The 18,944-nt window shown below is 47.2% G+C and overlaps 1 protein-coding gene and 1 long non-coding RNA gene across 3 annotated transcripts in view; one reads left to right on the top strand and one right to left on the bottom strand.

Moving 5' to 3' along the window:
- The window catches only part of FGD5 (FYVE, RhoGEF and PH domain containing 5), a 111,951-nt gene that overhangs the window by 89,503 nt on the left and 3,504 nt on the right, over positions 1-18,944 (top strand). The window contains exons 10-18 of one of the 2 annotated variants that reach the window (XM_047097057.1): positions 2,116-2,187; positions 3,197-3,265; positions 7,189-7,272; positions 8,354-8,433; positions 10,061-10,160; positions 10,501-10,638; positions 11,115-11,244; positions 12,070-12,200; positions 17,350-17,478. In XM_047097057.1, the coding sequence (XP_046953013.1) occupies positions 2,116-2,187; positions 3,197-3,265; positions 7,189-7,272; positions 8,354-8,433; positions 10,061-10,160; positions 10,501-10,638; positions 11,115-11,244; positions 12,070-12,200; positions 17,350-17,478 (933 nt within the window). The remainder of the gene's footprint in view (positions 1-2,115; positions 2,188-3,196; positions 3,266-7,188; positions 7,273-8,353; positions 8,434-10,060; positions 10,161-10,500; positions 10,639-11,114; positions 11,245-12,069; positions 12,201-17,349; positions 17,479-18,944) is intronic. The other variant, XM_047097058.1, reaches the window with a different exon arrangement.
- LOC124524680 (uncharacterized) lies at positions 6,588-12,157 on the bottom strand. Its single transcript, XR_006965291.1, has 3 exons — positions 12,038-12,157; positions 11,160-11,355; positions 6,588-6,885 (listed from the first exon to the last, which is right to left on the bottom strand). It is a non-coding gene; the product is annotated as an uncharacterized LOC124524680 (long non-coding RNA).

The following is an 18,944-nucleotide window of genomic DNA, read 5'->3' as shown; positions in this document are numbered from 1 at the left end:
AATTCTTCATTTCTGATATCACGTTTTTTGTTTTTAACATTTCCATTTGATTCTCTTGTATAGTCTCCATCCCTGCTGAAATTCTCCATCTGTTCATGCATGCTGCCTACCTTTCCCACTAGCTCCTTTAATATATTGATCGTAATTACTCTGAAGTCCCTGTCTGATGGTTCTAACATTTGTGTCACCTCTAATAAGAGGTGGTTTTGTTGAATGCTTTATTTCCTGAAAATGAGTTGGGGTACTTCCTTGCATTTTGTGTTTCTTATAATGTTCGATTGGATGCCAGGTATTATGTGTTGGAAGAATTGTAGAGACTGAGGGAAATAGTATCTACCCCAGAAGTGGGAGTGCCTCTTTTCTGATCTTGCCATTCATGTAGGGGGTGGGAGCTGAGTCAGTCCAGTCAACTAGGTGAGTTGGGTTTGGGTTTTGTTGTTGCTTGTGTCACCTTCAGAGCCCCACAGACTTCACACTCCTCCGGAAGAGGGCTGCTATTACCTGATACTGTTTGTGGGGCCCGAGATACTGGAGAGTTTTTCTTATTGTCCTTGTCTCCACCCTCAGCTTTTAGCAATCCCTGCACCACAGAAGAGGCCTCTCTCCATGCTCTTGTCCCTTCTCAGAGGTAGACCGCTGTTTCCTGTTACTCAGTGCTTGGCTTATAAGTGTCTGCTCTCCTGGACAAGCCTCAGTCCCAAGCAGGGCCTGCAAGCCAGGCCTCCTCTGCTTTCCGGCACCTCTGCACGGTAGCCACACACGCTGCCTTGTAGCCATGGCAGGTCTTGGGCAGGTTTCTGCCTAGTATTACTGCACAATCCTGGGCCCAGTGGGTACTTTCCCTCTTCTTGGGGAAGACAGCTCTTGCTTCTGCCCTTTCCCCAGAAGCGGTGAGTGGCATTTTGCTTGTCCTCTGGGAGTGGGTTACTCGGCCTCTCCCAGGGACTGAGGGTTTTGCACCAGAGAGGGGCCTGGGGAAGTTGGCAGGGTTTTATGCCAGCCCGCCCCCCCCAGTGGCAACCTGCATGCCTTCACCACCAAGGCTCCCTGCCCTGCCCCTAGTGTTCCTTGTGAGCACCTGGTGGGAGCTTTGAGAGAAGAGCTTGCAAGTGACTGCATTTTTCCTGTGTCTGGGGCTCTGTTATTCTAAACTATCCCATCAGCCCCCACCCAACCTTTCAGAATCCATTAACATTTTAGCTGCTTTCTTCTCATCCTCCTTTATGCTGGCCACCTCCTCCTCCTGTGTGTTGCAGCAATTCATGTGTCTCATGTCTCTGAAGGGGCTTCTCAGTCTTTGGGATTCGGTTCAGTTGGTTGCCTTTTACTTCAGCCTCCAATAGGTGTGAGAAGAGTTGTGATTCTGTACGTTATCTTTTTCTATTAGAGAAAAGGTGGGGGCACTGTTGCCTTGCAATTTGCCTACACACAGTTGTCACCTTATTAGTTGACTTAAGACCCTGACCCCGCATAAGGTTCAGGGGACACCTACCTCATGGGTTAAGTACTTGTTATTTCTAGCATAATTGGGTACTGTGCAGAGGGAGGGTAGGTATGTCACTGCATACTGTGGATAGCCCAGTGAGGGACCAACAAGGAGTTCCCAGGCACACATATTTTTCTTCAAAGAACACAGATCTGTTTCTTCCCCAGGTGGAAGATTTTCTTGATTACTTTCCCTCAGAGGCCCCCCCTGGGCTGCAATCCCAGAGAGAGTCTGGCCTTGGGCATCTGACCCCTCTGGATTAGTGATGGCTAGATGCTCCAGGCCTTTCAGGGGACACAGATCGAGAGGAGGAGCCATGGCCTAGCGATAAATATGGGTATCAGCACAACAAGGGCAAGTGACTGTCCCCATGGCACACAGAAGATGGTGGTGTCAGATCGCAGGCCCAGAGGGACTAGCCTGAGTATGGGCAGTCCACATGTCTGGTACCCTGCAGGGCCAGGCTCAGATCCCAGTCCTGCCACTGACAGGAGGTCAGATTTAGGGCAAGGCCCTCCAGAACTCTGTTTTCCTCCTTTGAGGTAGAAGCAATGCCACTTCTAATAGAGGGGATAAGACTCCTTAAAGGGGTCCTGACCATCTCCCCATTGCCCTGCTTCCTCCCACAGGAAAACCTGCAGAAGCTGGTCCACATTGAGCACAGTGTTCGAGGCCAAGGGGATCTCCTCCAGCCAGGAAGGGTGAGTGCCACTGCCGCCATGGGCAGGGACAGAGGGCGGCCTGGTAGGCAGGCGGGTGAGGCTCTGATAAGACCCATTGTTCAGCTGGGCTGGTCCCAGACAGGCCTGGCTGCAGGTGCTGTTTACCCGAGGAGGGGGAGGGGGAAGGGCAGGGGGAGGGTTCTGCTGGGCTCACAAGGCCCAGGGGCTGCCTCCCCTGGGGTTTTCCACTTTCCGGACCTTTAAAGAAACAGTACCATTTGGGTTCATGTCCCTGTGGTTCTTTTCACCTCTAAGAAGAAGAGACACCAAGTATTTTTAGTTTAGCCCAGCATTGCTAGAAAATCAGGAAAACCATCTCCCAAAAACCATGCTCCTACAAAGCATCTTAAAAATAACATTTTTCCAGAGACAAATTTACCCACTTTTAAGCTTCCAAATGGAAAACACAAAACTCAGCTCAAAAATAGTCAAAGATGTGTTTGTTACCTGTTATGGTCAATGAAGGACAAGAGACATAGACATGAGAGGTGTTATGTTCAGGATATTTTATTCAAAATTAACAGGGATCTCATTGGTCTGAGAGTCTATAAAATCACACCTAATGGCCTTGGCTCACCAGTTCAGTAAATATTTATTAAATATTTTCTTTATGTTAAGTAACTTTAGATATCTATTTTAATCATCCTCCGGAATTAATGAGCCTGTAGCAACCGTTCACGGGTCTTCAGCTGTTTAGCAAACCTTCATAGGCTTTGTTCTGAAGGGCTCCCCATGGCAGCAAACAAGGGAAAGAGTCACTGTCTCGACCCCTCAGAGACCAGAACAGCATCTAGGGCTTGCTAGAAGTCAAGGCAGACTGACTGCTCCTAAGAAGCAAACATGGGCATCTCGCTAAAGCCAGGAATTCACCCATTAGTTGTTCTCTGGTACTTTGGGAGGCACCAAGATTTAAGTTTCCTGCTCGGGGCCTCCCCCCACTCTTCTTGGGCATCAGCCTGACTTCTCAGGTCTGCTTCTGTCCCCACAGGAGTTTCTGAAGGAAGGGACACTGATGAAAGTAACAGGGAAAAGCAGACGGCCCCGGCACCTGTTCCTGGTAAGTACCTGGTGCCCAGCCAAGCCCCAGGGCTGTCAAATTTTGTGAAATTTTCTTGGGTCATTATTCAAAGGCAACTGGAGTGGGGGGTGGGGGGCCTAGAACAGAGCTGAATATTTAGGCTGAAGTTCATTCTACAGAGCTGAGCTTTCCAGAGGTCTGAGGGCTTAACCATTGCCAACCACAGTCCTTCCCTCATTTATTATTTGAGCGATTTTAAATGGAATGTTGCCAAAATTTAATTGCCTGTGTCCCCATTTCAAACATCCTAACACTGGGAAATTCTTACACTGGAGATAGCTGTTCAACCGCCTTATCTAACACGTGCAAAAGCTGAGATCTAGAAGGGGGAGTTTCCTGGGCCAGATCTCTCAGCAGGTTGGTGGCAGAGGCCCAGAAGGGAACAAAGGTTGTGACCCCAGTCTAGCACTTTCTCCACTGTGCACAAGACAGAGTACAGTGTAACATTTCTGATGATTTGCAGCCACAGTCTGGAATACCAGGGAATGTCCAGGCCTGTTGCATGGTAACATCAACCTCTGTGGCTGTTGAGCTACAAGCAATAATTTTCCCCAATCCTATGGCCCAAAATTGTTTTGCTTTTTAAGTTCTTCTACCTGCTGGGTGTAATTTTCTCTGTTCTTCATGATTTTAACTTTCACTTTTTGTTACTGTCAGTCAAGGCTGCCCTTAAGAGCCTCTTATACTTTGTTAGGATTGTGTGAGAAGTAATAATAAACAGGCTGTAAGTGTCTAAGAACTCTGTTTCAGATATTTACTGAGCACCTCCTATGTGCTGGGCACTGGAAACAGAGATAAAGTCTCATGCTGTGCCGTCAACCTTCGGTGTCTAGTGTAACTACTGAGTTAAGAGCATGACATGGACAGAACCTCAGGTCTATGGGAGCAAAGAGGGAGGTCAACGAGAGTCAGGGAATAAAAAGATGGACAATAGCGTCAGCAGCACTGATGTTTGTTATATGTTCACTGGTGCTACACACTGTGCTAAGCATATGTTTCCTGGAGAAATGGTACCTAGTTAAGCCCAGAAGGAAGGGTAAGAAGTCTGTCCTTCCCCCCTCCCTTTCTCCCCATTTTTCTGTCTCTCTTCCCTCCCTCGTGTTCCCTCCAGCATCTAGTTGGCTTCATCGTGGCCTTTCCCTCACTCATCTCCGTGCTGGGCCTGGGTCTCTCATATCCCCTCATTATAATTAGGCCATAGCTCCTGCTGAATCTGGGTCCCCTTCTTTGCTCTGTCTTAGCATAGGACCTTCATAAATATCACCTAGAGAGAGAGATGGGAGGAGGATACACAGGTTCCTGAACCAGGAAGAGCCGTGATAAACACACTTAAGAATTTTTCTTCCTCATCGGTACCAGTTTCATAAAGTAATTGTAACTGTAGAACAAAGTCAGGGCCTCTGCCCACCAATGCAATGCACAGGGGTTTCAGTAATGCTACAGAGTGGTTCCCACCATGACCCCAAGCGATAGGTGGGGTTCCCCACTGGTGGCTCATTATTGTGAGAGATTCCCCTTTACTCCTCCATGAAGGATTCCTCTCCCTTCCTCCAAATCGAGCTATAAAATACCTGCTTTGAAGAAGAGAACTGTGGGCAATCAGGAGGCAGCCTGGTTCTGACCACACATAAAACCCCAGGGTGCTAATGGCAGTTGCCATGGCAGCAGGTGCCTGAGGGGCAGCCGCAAAAAGGCAGGGACTGTTCTGATGAGTGACACAAGCCAGTTCCCCAGGGTGGGCAGGCTTGTGAGCAAGGCTCTGTGCCCAGGTTTGGTCACTGTCCCCAGATGGGGCAAGAACTCAACTGCGTGGCCACCCCCCACACACCACACCTGAACACACTGGAGGCACATTCATTTGCTGATGACCCTGACTCTGCCACTTACAAGCTTTGTGCCTGTGAGCAGGTTGTCTAAGCTGTCTGTGAAATGAGGATGGTAATAATGGTGCCTGCCTGATAGGATTGTTGGAGGCATGAATTGAGATCAGGGTGCTTGGCCCAGGAGCTGGCACAGAGTGAGTGTCCAGTAGGACAGTAGCTCTTGTCATTATTAGAAGGGCAGAGCTGAAAGGGTCTTTGAAGGTTCCTCTGATCTGGGGGTCAGCCTGACACCTGTTTTTGTTAATAAAGGTCTATGGGAACACAGTCTCATGCATCTGTTAGTGGATTGTCTGTGAATGCTTTTGGGCACAATGACTGAGTTGAATAGTTGTGACAGAAACTGTATGACCTGCAAAGACTTAAATATTTACTATCTAGCCCTTTATTAAAAGTTTTCTGGCTCCTGGTCTACTCCAACTCTGGTTAGAGACAGTGAGGTCCAGAGAGAGGAAGGGTTTGCCTGAGTCCACCCAGCGGCTCTGTGTCCAAGCCAGGTGTCCCACACTGCTCTTGTTGGCATATTGGGATGTTGGGATCCTAAGAGCTGGAGGCAGGAAGCCTCATCTATTCTTTTCCCTCCCTCAGCAGACTCTCTACAGGGAGAGGAAGTGCTAATCCTGAGTTCTTGCTCTGTTTCAGCCCCTTAGATGCCTTGTCCTGTTCAGTCCTTGCAACACCCCTAGTTTACACTGGCTCCTACATACAGTGGGCTCACTGGGGCCATTCTCTGTCTCGGCATCTGTAATATGGTAGGGGCAGCAATGACCCCTTCTTTGCAGGGAGGAAGCTGGGGCTCAGAGAGAGAGAAATGGCCTGTCCACAGTCACACAGCTGCTACAGAGCAGAGTGAAGATTGACGTGTCTTTTCAAACTGTAAACCTTGTAGCTAAACAGATACGCTTTCCCCTAAGGAGGTGAGGGGACTTGCACTATGTTCCTTCTGGTCTGCCTTGCATGGGGGCAAGGAGCTTCAATTGTTCAGTTAGCAAATATTAATTGAGTACCTACTGTGGTCACTGGAGGTACACCAGTGACCAGGACCCACCAGCTTTCTATGCTCAAGGAGCTTCCTCCCTCCCTCTTTCTCTTCCTTCCTTGACTATACTTTATGGAGTCTTCATTTACAGAGTAAAAATGCATCAATCTTAAGTGTATATATCTGCCTATTGACTAATGTGTATCATTGTGTAACCACCCTCTAGATCAAGATACAGAATACTTCTTTTTTTTTTTAATGTTTATTTATTTTTGAAGGAGAGAGAAACAGAGTGTGAGCTGGGGAGGGGCAGAGAGAGAGGGAGACACAGAATCCCAACCAGGCTCCAGGCTCTGAGCTGTCAGCACAGAGCCCAATGTGGGGCTTGAACCCACGAACCGTGAGATCACAACCCAAGCCAAAGTCGGCACTTAACCGACTGAGCCATCCAGGCGCCCCAAAATACAGAATATTTCTTGAATGTTCCCCTGTGCCTCTTAGCACTCACTTCCTCCACCCCCTGTTCAGGCAACCACTGGCCTAATTTCCATCACTACAGGTTAGCTTTTCCTGATCTGGCACTTCATATAAATGTTATGAAGCAGTGTATCCTCCTCTGTGTCTGGCTTCTTTCACTTGGCATGTCTTCGAAATTCATCCATGCTGTCATGTGTACCATCAGTTCCTTTTGGTTGCTACGTAGTACTCCACAGTGCCACCTGGTTCTTTGATGCAGTCACCTGTTGAGTAGACATTTGGGTCGTTTCCACTATTTTGCTCTTATGAATAAAGCCTCTGTGAACATTCCTGCATTTGACTTTTTGTGGACATCTACATTTATTTCCTCTTTAAGTTTCTACCTAGGAGTGGAATTTCAGGGAAAGGGCTCACATTTTAGCTCAGAGTGGTTCTGCTCTCCTGTGGGGGGGGTCACTGGGGAATGCAGGATGCCTCTGCTCCCCAGAGGTCAGTTATCCTCCAGGACACACCCTACGTTGCCTTCTGGGGTCAAGACACATCTGATGGGATTTCCTTCTCCCCAGATGAGCGATGTGCTCCTATACACGTATCCCCAGAAAGATGGGAAGTACCGGCTGAAGAACACGTTGTCAATGGCCAGCATGAAGGTAAATGCTTGGTGTTGGGTGGGTGGAGGGAGACCCCAGGGGAGGAGAGATAGCATCCCCGCTTCTAGGAGCCCACATACCAGTGGGACCAGTGGGAAGAGGCAGCCCCGAGGAAACAGCGTTATATTGTGGGTTACAGCAGGAGAGGGGAGAGGGTAGGAGGACTACCTGGAGGAGGGGCGCTGAGTCCCTTATGGTAGATAATATTTGGACAGATGGGGAAGAGGAAAAGGCATCCTAAAAAAAGGGCAATTCATAAGGAAACCCTTGGAGGGAGGAAACAAAGTGGGGGTATGGCAAAGTTTTTTAAATTGTGATAAAATATACATAACATAAAATGTACCTGTTAACCATTTTTAAGCATACAGTTTAGCGGCATTACGCACATTCACACTGTTGTGCAACTGTCACTACCATTCATTTCTAGAACTTTTTTATCATCCCTAGATGAAACTCTCCCCATTGAACACTAACTCCCTATTCCTCCAGCCCCCTACCCCTGGCACCCACCATCCTACTTTCTGTCTCTAGGAATTTGCTCTAGATAATTCACATGAGTAGAATCCTACAGTATTTGTCTTTTTGTGACTGGCCCATTTCAGCACAGTGTCCTCAAGGTGAGTTCATGTTGCAGCCTGTGTCAGAATTTCCTTACTTTTTTATGGTTTAATGATATTCCGTTGTACATATAGACCATTTTTGTTTCTCCATTCATCCATAGATGGACACTTGAGTTGCTTCCACCTTTTGGCTATTGTGAATAATGCTGCTATGAACATGGTATACAGGGATCTCTTTGAGACCCCGCTTTCAATCCTTTTAGGTGCATACCCACTTTCTTAGGGGTGGATGGGTGCCTACAGACCACACAGTTGGAGCCGGCACTCCCCTCTCCACAGACACACACACACACACACACACACACACACACACACACAGCCTGTACCATCAAACAAAAGTTTACCCTTTGCAGATGAGGAAACTCAGGCTCAGAGAGGGACAGTGGTAGGACCAAGAGAAGAATCCAGTCTATGGTTGCCCCTCCCTGCCCCTGCCCTGAGGGGCTGCTTTGGTTTTCCAGGTCAGCCGCCCTGTGATGGAGAAAGTGCCCTATGCCCTAAAGATTGAGACTTCCCAGTCCTGCCTGACTCTATCTGCCAGGTATGGGGAAGTGGGTAGAGGGAGGGTCTGGGGGATAGGGACACAGGATTTTATAGGTGTTAAAGTTTGGAATAACAAGCTGAATGAGTCATTTCTATTTTGGTATTATTTTGGGTCTAAGGACTTATTTTCTAGAGCCTCTTCTTTTAAATACAATAATAACAATATCTCATGTTTGTAAAAGTCTATGGATTATTGATTGGGTCTTTACAGTAATACAAGTAAAGAAGTTAAGGTGAACAAAAAATGCATTGTGCACCTTAGTTCATAAAGTGGTCAGCTTTTAGGCTTTCATGCCCGGAGATTGAGAGAAAAACATAATGAGTGAGCATTCATCATTTGCCTTTCCCTGGTTTGGGGGTGTGGCCTTTTTCTCAGAAGGGTCTGTGTTTTCTCCAGGCCTTCAGGCTGCCCAGGGACCCTGCCTCACTCACTATGGGCAGCAAAAGAGCTTCCCCCTCCCTCTTTCAGGGCAAGGCCAGCTCCAGCTCTCTGGGCTCAGAAACCAGGGAGGTGTGGCTTCTGCTGGGGCCACTGTGGGCACTGTGGGGGCTGAGACAGGGTCACCAAGGCATGGGTGTCTCCCCTCACAGCTGATATGTGACCCTGGCAGGAGGCAGCAATGCCCTCTGTGTGGGGTAGTGCACATCCGTTCTCATGCAGATGCATTTGCTCATTTAGCATTTATTAGCCACTCCTCAGTGCCAGGCCCTGTGCTGAGGACACAAGATTTAAACCTTGATGTGCTCAGGGAGAAGCTCACATTAAGGGCAGGAGAGTTGTGTACCAGTTACAACGTAGAGCATAACTGCAGTAATAGTTAAGTGTTGATGACACGAGTAGCATGCACTGGGCACCTGCCCGGTCTCAGGCACCTCCTCTGACCCCATCGCCACCCTACCCACCCCCCTATCCCCTGTCCCTCCCTCCCAGGCCAAAGGGATGCCTTATCCTGGCTTTCCTGGGGCAGACCACACACTTACGCAAGGTGGGAGCGACACCTAGTGGGTCCTGGGAGAATTTCCACCACTCTGCCTCGGGGCAGAGCTCAAAGCTCAGGCAACCCTGAAGGGCAGGGTGTGGAGTGGGAATTTGGGAAGTCATCTTGTTGGGGAGGGGGTGTCTGGGAAGCTATGTGGGAAAATGAGGAGGAAGATGGAGAGATGAGGATGTTGATATTTTCCAACTTCACCTAGCCATCCCCTCCCCATGTACACAGCCCTCTGCACCCTGTCCCCTGTCCCTCCTCAAGTGTGGGACTCTACATCTCCCTAGTGCCCCTTGCTTTTGCATGGTGCTTTGCCATTAACAAAGTCCACCCATGTCCCACATGTCATTTCTTTACACAACAGTACTGGGAGTTAGAGGGATAGTGTTGACAGTGCCATTTACAGGTAAAGAAGCAGGCCCAGAGGACAGCTAGCATGCCCTGGCCACCCTTCTAGTAGATGGAGGTGCTGATTTACGATCCTAGGCTGATCTGGCAGGTGGCCAGTGCTCGGTGGGATTTCAGACACTGACAGGCACAGCCAGGGGAAATGTGGGGGGACTTGATCTACACTGAGAAGCAGAGGCAGAGCCGCCGTGCACACCTGCATGCCTTGTTCACGCCAGCTTGTGTCCACAGCTCCTGTGCTGAGCGAGATGAATGGCACAGCTGTCTGAGTAGAGCCCTCCCTGAGGATTACAAGGCCCAGGCTCTGGCTGCCTTTCACCACAGCGTGGAGGTGAGTGGAGGGCCCTGAGACCCACCTGATGCCAGTCTCCCAGCCCTGGGTTTCCCTGGGCACCCATACACCCAGGAGGACTCTCAGCTCCTTCCATCATACCCCTTCTCCTTCCCTTCCCACCACACTCCCCCACAGCCAGGCAGTCACTGTGCAGCCCAAATACAGCACTTCCCATTGGCTCTGTTTCTGACCCAAGGTTAGGATCCTGGAAGCCACCGTGCGGTGGAGGGGGTTGTAGAATTAGGATCTACCCTACACGTACACATCCTGCACAGGAAAGAGGGCACCCATCTAGCTATCTCCTGACCACAATGCTCACCCGATTCCTTTGTTCCAGATACGGGAGAGGCTGGGGGTCAGCTTGGGGGAGAGGCCCCCCACCCTGGTGCCTGTCACACATGTTATGATGTGCATGAACTGTGGCTGTGACTTCTCCCTCACCCTGAGGCGTCATCACTGCCACGCCTGTGGCAAGGTGAGTCACCTCACCTGGGTGAGTGTGTACATAGAGTCGTGTGGGGTTGGCTGTCAGGGATATCCAGCAGCTACTGAGTGTCAGGCCCAGGGAAGGGTGTTTTCACACCAACCCTGCGAGGTAGAGATTGTTAATACCCATTTTACTGATAGTCTCAAACCAGGGCTCCAAATCCCATTTCACTATACCACCGTACTCCCAAAAGACAACCATAGCACACGTGGTTATTGTCCCAGGAGAAAACGTATCACGTCCTGGTTAAGGACTCATCAGAAAAACTGATAAAAACACTTGCACAGAAACTCTGTACCTTCACAATGGAAAAGCAGGGGGATCCGACACAGTTCTGTGCTCAGAACACGGGGTCCCTGGAGAGGTGGGGTGGGGGGGGGTTGGCAGAGGGGAGGGGATGCTGGCCCTCTGCACATGCAGAGGGTGAGAACCATTCCAATGTGTGTCCCCAACTGGGCCTGCAGATCGTGTGCCGGAATTGTTCGAGAAACAAGTACCCCCTGAAGTACCTCAAGGACCGGATGGCCAAGGTCTGTGATGGCTGCTATGGGGAGCTGAAGAAGAGGGGCGGGGATGTCCCAGGCATGATGAGAGGTAACCTGGGGACACCATCTCCATTCTTCCAGGTGGCCCACGTGGCTTCTCGCCAGCCCGTGGTTGGTGCCTGAAACCACTTTTCTGGGGAGGCTCAGAACAAAAGCAGTCCTGAAGGAAGAAAAAGGGGTTTAAACCATACCTGGGGGACCATTTCCCAAAATAGTGGTTCCACAATAAATCAATAGGTACTGCCAGAGGAAGCGTTCTGCAGGCAGCTAAGCTTGGGAAACGCTGGGTCAGTGCATCTCTGTGAAGGGGACGGTAGGCGTGGTGACTCATGGTTACTTTGCCATAGCGGCCCTCTTTTTGAAAATGTTCTGTAGGCCTGTGTTCTATGGGACTTTTTCAGGATAAGGATTGTAAGATGGATAGCAGAGGAGTTGTGGATCAGGGAAGGGCTGAGGGCTCTTTGATTGAGAAAGGAACCTGGGGAAGCTGTGCTAGCCCTTGAGAGACTGTGCTCAGGGTCCAGGCTTTGTCCAAGCAGGGTCAGGCCAGAGGGACAGCAAGTGTATGCTGGACCTAAAACCAAAGATTTCTCCTCTCTGGAGCCCCCCGAGGCCATCACAGAGGACAGCCCAGGTGAAGAAGGGATAGCCAGCACCCAGAAAAAGCCTTCCTTCTTGGCTCCCATGGCCTTTGTGTCAGTAGATAGAGTGTGCCTGTTCTTCTGGTCACACCTAACCCCCATCATGAAGCTGATTTCCATCGCAGGAGGGACCAGGAGCTCTAATTTTACAGGAATTGGCATTCCAAAGCAAGATGCATGCCTGTCTGCATGGACACTCACCTCCATTCCTCTATGGCTTGTCTTGGTTACAGAGCGGCCCGTGAGCATGAGCTTTCCCCTGTCCTCCCCACGCTTCTCGAGCAGTGCCTTCTCATCCGTCTTCCACAGCATCAACCCCTCAACCTTCAAGAAGCAGAAGAAAGTTCCTTCAGCCCTGACTGAGGTAAGGCAGGTAGACTGCCTGTGTGGGAGGCAAGGGATTTAGAAGGTTCATGGCCTTCCTCGGACAGGGTCAGAACCTGCCCCAGGCTGACTGAACTTTACAGGACAAAGAGAATTCCTAACATGAGACATTCTAGCTACAAGGAGTAACTCACCACTAACAGGGCCTGTCTTCTGGGCGTGACTGAGAACATGTCTGATTGGTGGCAGAAGTCAGGACCCCAAATGGTTGTGGATGGTGCTAGAAGCCTTTCCCATTCCTCTCTCCCCTTCTCCCCTCCAAGTGTTTCTTTTTTTCTCCTTACTTTCTTTCCTGTCGCATAGCCTGGACCAGGTCAGGTCCCCAGCAGTGGTGCACAGATCACTGGGGCTCTTGCACAGATCACTGGTACTCTTCTGACTAAAACAGCTACAATCCTGACTTCGCCCTCCCCGGCAGGCCCTTGGAACTGTGCCATCCACTCAGCCTGTGGGTCCCAAATTGCCTCAGGTGCTGAGCCTCCTGGAGGGTGTGGGACTCTGTGCAGGAAACCTCAGCATTGGTTAAACTCAAGTCCGCTCTGTAAGGAGGGCCAGATTCTATGTTTATATTCTGATCACAACCACAAACAAATGTGTGCCCGTGGAATATACAAGCTGTCAAAAGAGCATGATCAGCTGTTTCCAAGTTTTTGCATTAATATTCATTATTGAGTAGCTGGTGGCAAGGGTTTTAAGAAGTGTTAGGGTTTGAAATATTTAAAGAGGTACTGTTCTATTCATTAACTTAATACCTTTGCATATTAAAAATCTTGGGAATAACACATACGTGGTAAAAAAATTTTTTTTCAGAACACAAAGGAGTACCTGATGAAACGTACGTTTTTCTCTCCCTCCCTGAACTCCTCCAGTCCCACCACCCCCAGAAGTAACCATGAAGTTTCTTATGGATCCTTCCAGAAATTTTAATGCATATACATAATAAAGATGCACATTCATAGATCCTCTTTTTTTTTTTTACCCGAAATACAACAAATTGTACTAAATCTTCTGTACATTTTCACACTTCATTTCTCTTAACTATCATTCCACATTTGCTGACACATACAGATCTCACACGTTTTACATCGTGTGGTTGTAAGTCATCCCTTTCCAGTAATTAGAAAAGAGCACCTCTCACTCCTTCTGTGGTGGCTCATAGAACCCGAGTGTTCCACGGGCACAGAGTTTGAGAACCACTGCTCTTAGCCTTCCAGAGTCGAGCAGCTCTGATGCTGGTGCCCCAGCCAGCCCTTTGGTAATTTTTGCTTGAAGTGACAACCTTTTTATTATCCAGCAAAGATTACACTTAGTGGGATTTGCAGCAGCCCCAGGAGAAATGTGCCCCACCCTACCCCCCCACTGCCCTGTCCCCTTCCCCCAGGAGCACCATCTCCACAGCAAGCCCTACTCCCCATGAGAAAGTCTGCAGAAATGCTGCCTCCTGAGCATCTGCCAGAAAGGGAGGTTGCAGAATTGGTTTCTTCCAATGTGTTCTGTCCACTCTGCCTTTCCTCACTCTATGAGCTGCCCCAGCAGGGCAAGTGCCGGGAGAGAAAGCTCGTGTCTGGTTCTAGGAGTCCTGGAACCTGTGGCGGAGACAGGCTCCTTTCCTGGTACTTCTCAAAACAGCCCAGGCTGGTGGTGGCCTCCTTTCCCTTCAGTAAAGTTCATCGACCTTCAGAGTACTTGCCAAGAGATCCAAGTTCTTATCTTCTCTTCAGCTAAGTAGGGATTTGACCTTTGGTAGATACCTCCATGCCTCCAGGCCCATCTGTAAAATGGGAAAGTCAGATTAAATTATTTCCAAACCTGGCCTTCTTCTCCAATAGTAAGATTGGTATTTATGAGCAGTTCCTGTAGGCCAGGCACTATACCTGTCAGGCACCTGTCTTGTGTCATTTAATCCCAGTTTTAATAACAGGGAAACTGAGACTTCAAAGAAGTAATTGCCCACATTGCCCATCAAATAACTGGGAGAACCTGGACTGGAGCCCCAGACTGGTATTACTCTACACCTGTGTTCTGAACCTCCACATAAAGACTGTGCAACAGACAAGTACTGCTTCTAATAACAACAGGAGTTAACATTCCCCATTAGGCAGACCTTTTAAGTAAACATTGAAAAGAGGATCCATCTTTAAGATCCATCCTCTTATCCTTTTAGTATAAGAGATAAGCTTAAAAGTATAAGAATCAATGTTTTGAACATGTATGTGTGGAGTTTTTTAAAGTTTTTCTTTAAATTCCAGTTTACAGCGTAATATTAGTTTCAGGTATACAATAATAGTGATTCAGTACTTACATACAACACCTGGGGCTCCTCATGACCAGTGCCCTCCTAATCTCCATCACCTATCTCCCCTATTCCTCTACCCACCTCCCCTCCAGTAACCATCAGTTTGTTCTATGTAGTTAAGAGTCTGTTTCTTGGTTTGTCTCGTTTCCCCCTTTGCTCATTTGTTTTGTTTCTTAAATTCCACATATGAATGAAATCGTACGGTATTTGTCTTTCTCTGACTTATTTCACTTAGGATGATACTCTCTAGCTCCATCTGTGTTGTTGCAAATGGCAAGATTTCGTTCTTTTTCATGGCTAATATTCCATTGTATGTGTATACCACTTCTTTATCCACTCCTCTAGTGTGATTGATAGATGGTAGGATAGTTCTATTTTTAACTTTTTGAGGAACCTCCATTCTGTTTTCCAGAGTGGCTGTACCAGTTTTCATTCCCACCAACAGTACACAAGGGTTCCCCCTTTCTTCACATCCTTGCCAACACCTGTTGTTTCTTGTGTTGTTGATTTTAGCCATTCTGACAGGTGTGTGATGTTATCTCATTGTGGTTTTGTTTTGAATTTCCCTGATGGTAAGTGATAATGAACATCTTTTCACATGTTCGTTGGCCACATGTATGTCTTCTTTGGAGAAATGTCTGTTCAAGTTTTCTGCCCATTTTTTAATTGGGTTATTTGTTTTCTGGGTGTTGATTTGTATACATTCTTTATATATTTTGAATACTAACCCTTTATTGGATATGTCATTTACAATATCTTCTCCCATTCAGTAGGTTGTATTTTAGTTTTATTGATTGTTTCCTTTGCTGTGCAGAAGCTTCTTATTTTGAAATAACTCCAATAGTTTATTTTTGCTGTTGTTTCCCTTGCCTCAGGAGACATACCTAGAAAGAAGTTGCTATGGCCAATGTCCAAGAAATTACTGCCTATGTTCTCCTCTAGGATTTTGATGGTTTCCTGTCTCACATTTAGGTCTTTTATCCATTTTGAATTTATTTTTGTGTGTGGTGTAAGAAAGTGATCCAGTTTCAGTCTTTTGCATGTTGCCATCCAGTTTTCCCAACACTATTTGCTGACAGAAACAGTCTTTGTCCTGTTGGATATTCTTTCCTGCTTTGTCAAAGATTAATTGACCATATAGTTGTGGGCTCATTTCTGGGGTTTCTATTCTGTTACATTGATCTATGTTGTCTGTTTTTGTGCCGGTACCATACTTTTTTGATGACTACAGCTTTGTAATATAACTCAAAGTCTGGAATTGCAATGCCTCCAGCTTTGCTTTTCCTTTTCAAGATTGGTTTGGCTATTTGGGGACTTTTGTGGTTCCATACAAATTTTAGGATTGTTTGTTCTAAGTCTGTGATATTTTGATAGGGATTGCATGAAATGTGTAGATTGCTTTGGGTAGTATAGACATTTTAGCAATATTTATTCTTCCAATCCATGAGTATGGAATGTCTTTCCATTTCTTTGTGTCTTCTTCAATTTTTTTATCATTATTCTATAGTTTTCAGAGTACAGGTCTTTAATCCCTTTTGTTAGGTTTATTCCTAGGTATCTTATTATTTTTGATGCAATAGTAAACTGTAAATGAGATTCTTTAATTTCTCATGCAACAGATTTCTATACAATGATTTTGTGTCCTGCAATTTTACTGAATTTATTTTATCACTTCTAGCAGGTATTTGGTGGAGTCTTTTGGGTTTTCTATGTATAGTATCATGTCATCTGCAAATAGTGTAAGTTTTATTTCTTCCTTGCCAATTTGGATACCTTTTTTTTTGTAAGTAATCTCTACACCCAACATGGATCTTGAACTCATGACCCTGAGATTGAGTCACATGGTCCACTGACTGAACCAGCCAGGCACCCCAGTTGGGATCCCTTTTATTTCTTTTTGTTATCTGATTGCTATGGCTAGGACTTCTAGTACTATGTTGCATAGAAGTAGTGAGAGTGGACATCCCTGTCTTGTTCCTGACCACAAAGGAAAAGCTCTCAGTTTACCCTATTTAGGATGACACTAGATGTGTGTTTTTCATGTGGCCTTTGTCAAGGCATGTTTCCTCTAAACCTACTGTGTTGAGGGTTTTTATCATGAAAAGATGTACTTTGTCAAATGCTTTTTCCACATCTATTGAACTAATCATATGGTTCTTGTTCTTTTATTTTGTTAATGTGATGTATTGTGTTGATTGATTTGCAAATGTTGAACTACCCTTAAAACATAGGAATAAATCCCACTTGATTGTGGTGAATGATTTTTTTAATATATTGTTGGATTCGGTTTGCTAGTATTTTGTTGAGGATTTTTGCATCTATATTCACCAGAGATATTTGGCCTGTAGTTTTCTCTTTTGGTGGTGTCTTTATCTGGTTTTGATGTCAGGGTAATGCTGGCCTCATAAAATGAATTTGGGAATTTTCCTTCCTTTTCTGTTTTTTGGACTAGTTTGACAAGAATAGGTATTAACTCTTATAAGAATCAGTTTTAGAGGGAAGAACCTTTCCCTCAAATATCTGCAGTTTCATGTTTTGGGGGCTTGGGAACTGGGGAGAGGGAGCCAAGAATCTGCAACACCACTCGGGACAGCACTCCCGAAGGCTGTTTTTGACTCTTGTGTTTCCTGGGTGCATTCAGTAAATCCTGTCTTAATCCCTGGTACTGTTTTGCTGCTTTTGAGGTACTGGATGTATCCTGAGACCTCATCCAAGTCTCAGATTTCAAAGCAGTATAAACACTCTCTGCCAACTGGTTTGCAGTGTCACTTTAGCTCTGTCTGAACTATGCCTACCACCTGCTGTCCTGACCACTCTGCTTCCCTTCTGTCAGGTGGCCGCCTCCGGAGAGGGCTCTGCCATCAGTGGCTATCTCAGCCGGTGCAAGAAAGGCAAGAGGCACTGGAAGAAGCTCTGGTTCGTCATCAAAGGCAAAGTGCTCTACACCTATATGGCCAGTGAGGTAGTGGCGATTCTTGCTTTCTCTCCTCTCATCTGTGATGGCCCTCAGGTTAAGCTCACGCCTCAGAATGTCCATCTGGGCATGCACAACACCCCGTCACCTGCAGGGCCATGTGAGGCCGGGATTCTGTTCCCATGTCATTCAAGTCTGTATCGAGCAATACCATGTGCTGAGTGCTGCTGTGGATACCCAACCACGTGTTGGTTCCAGATCTAAAGAATTGACCATTCCTCCATGGAGATAAGGCAGTACAGTGTGCAGACCTGTGTGTGCACCCAGGTGGTTTGAATGTCACAGACCCAGCATCCAGCACAAGCCAAGCACTCTATAAGAGCAGGCCGCTTTCTGCTCTCCACCCGGTTGTTTGGGACAGAACTCAACAGCTTAGAGAAAGCTACCACACTTTTGCTCCGTGCATTTCTTTTATCAGGGAGCTACATTGCTTCATGGTAACACTTGTACCAAATAAAACTTAAGTTTCTGTTTTTATATATCATCTTACCTTTATGTCTTATAAAATGTAGGAGAGAGGGCCTTGGGAGTGAAGCTTGCTTCCAGAGTAGACAGGTGTGGGCTATGGTTATACAGCAGGGAGCTGTCTGGTCTCGACCCAGGCTGATTCTGTAGGATAGTTTGGAAGATTTCCATGTCCAGGCCTCACCATCTGGTGGCTTCCATGGGCTAAACCCACTCTGAAAATTGGTCTTAGGGGCACCTGGGTGGCTCAGTCTGTTAAGCATCTGGCTCTTGATTTCTGCACTGACAGCACAGAGCCTGCTTGGGATTCTCTCTCTCCCCCTTTCTCTCTGCTCCTCCTCTGCTCTCTTTCTCTTTCTCTCAAAAATAAATGAATAATAATTTTAAAAAAAAAGCAAGAAAGAAAATGGGACTTGAATGTGCTTTGCTGCAGAGGGTGTGTGCTTTACCCCAGGAGGATGTTCACATCAGCACAAGGCTGGCCTTTCTACCCTGACCCCGCCACCCCCTCCTCCCCGATGCTGGCCAGTGTGCAAAGGGCACTTCCTTTTTCAGGGCATAAAGTTTCTCTCACAAAAGACCTGCAACTGTGATGGTTGCAGCCTGCCTTCCTCAGGGAATCCCAGAGGCTAGGAGGGACACAGACAGGCTCGGAGGGGGTACCCACTGTAGCTTGAGTGACTCAGGTGCTGTGTGAGCCAAGCCCTCACTGACATGTCCATAGAGGAGCAGAGGATTTTTGAGCTAGGGAGAATTTTGATCTTTCCAGAACAAACTGAAATGTGATACAATGTCCACCTGCAGCCCAGAGCATCTTCCAAAGTAGGTATTGTGCAGGACGCTCACAGGAGTTCTCTAAAAACTGGGTTCTGAGGGAACCTTGAGTAGGCAGTTCGTGGGACTGCCTCACAGAAATACTTCTCAGAATCTCTAATGTACCAAGGAGAGCTGTGGGTCTCTGAAATAAGGAGATTTCCCAAGCTGGCCTG

This window comes from Lynx rufus, unplaced genomic scaffold (assembly GCF_022079265.1).
Source record: "Lynx rufus isolate CCGP_SWC_20201006 ecotype Redwood Valley unplaced genomic scaffold, mLynRuf1.p SCAF_4, whole genome shotgun sequence".
Classification (NCBI taxonomy): Eukaryota; Metazoa; Chordata; class Mammalia; order Carnivora; family Felidae; genus Lynx; species Lynx rufus.
The sequence above is the reverse complement of the archived record's forward strand: the minus strand, read 5'-3'. Positions and strand labels throughout refer to the sequence as shown.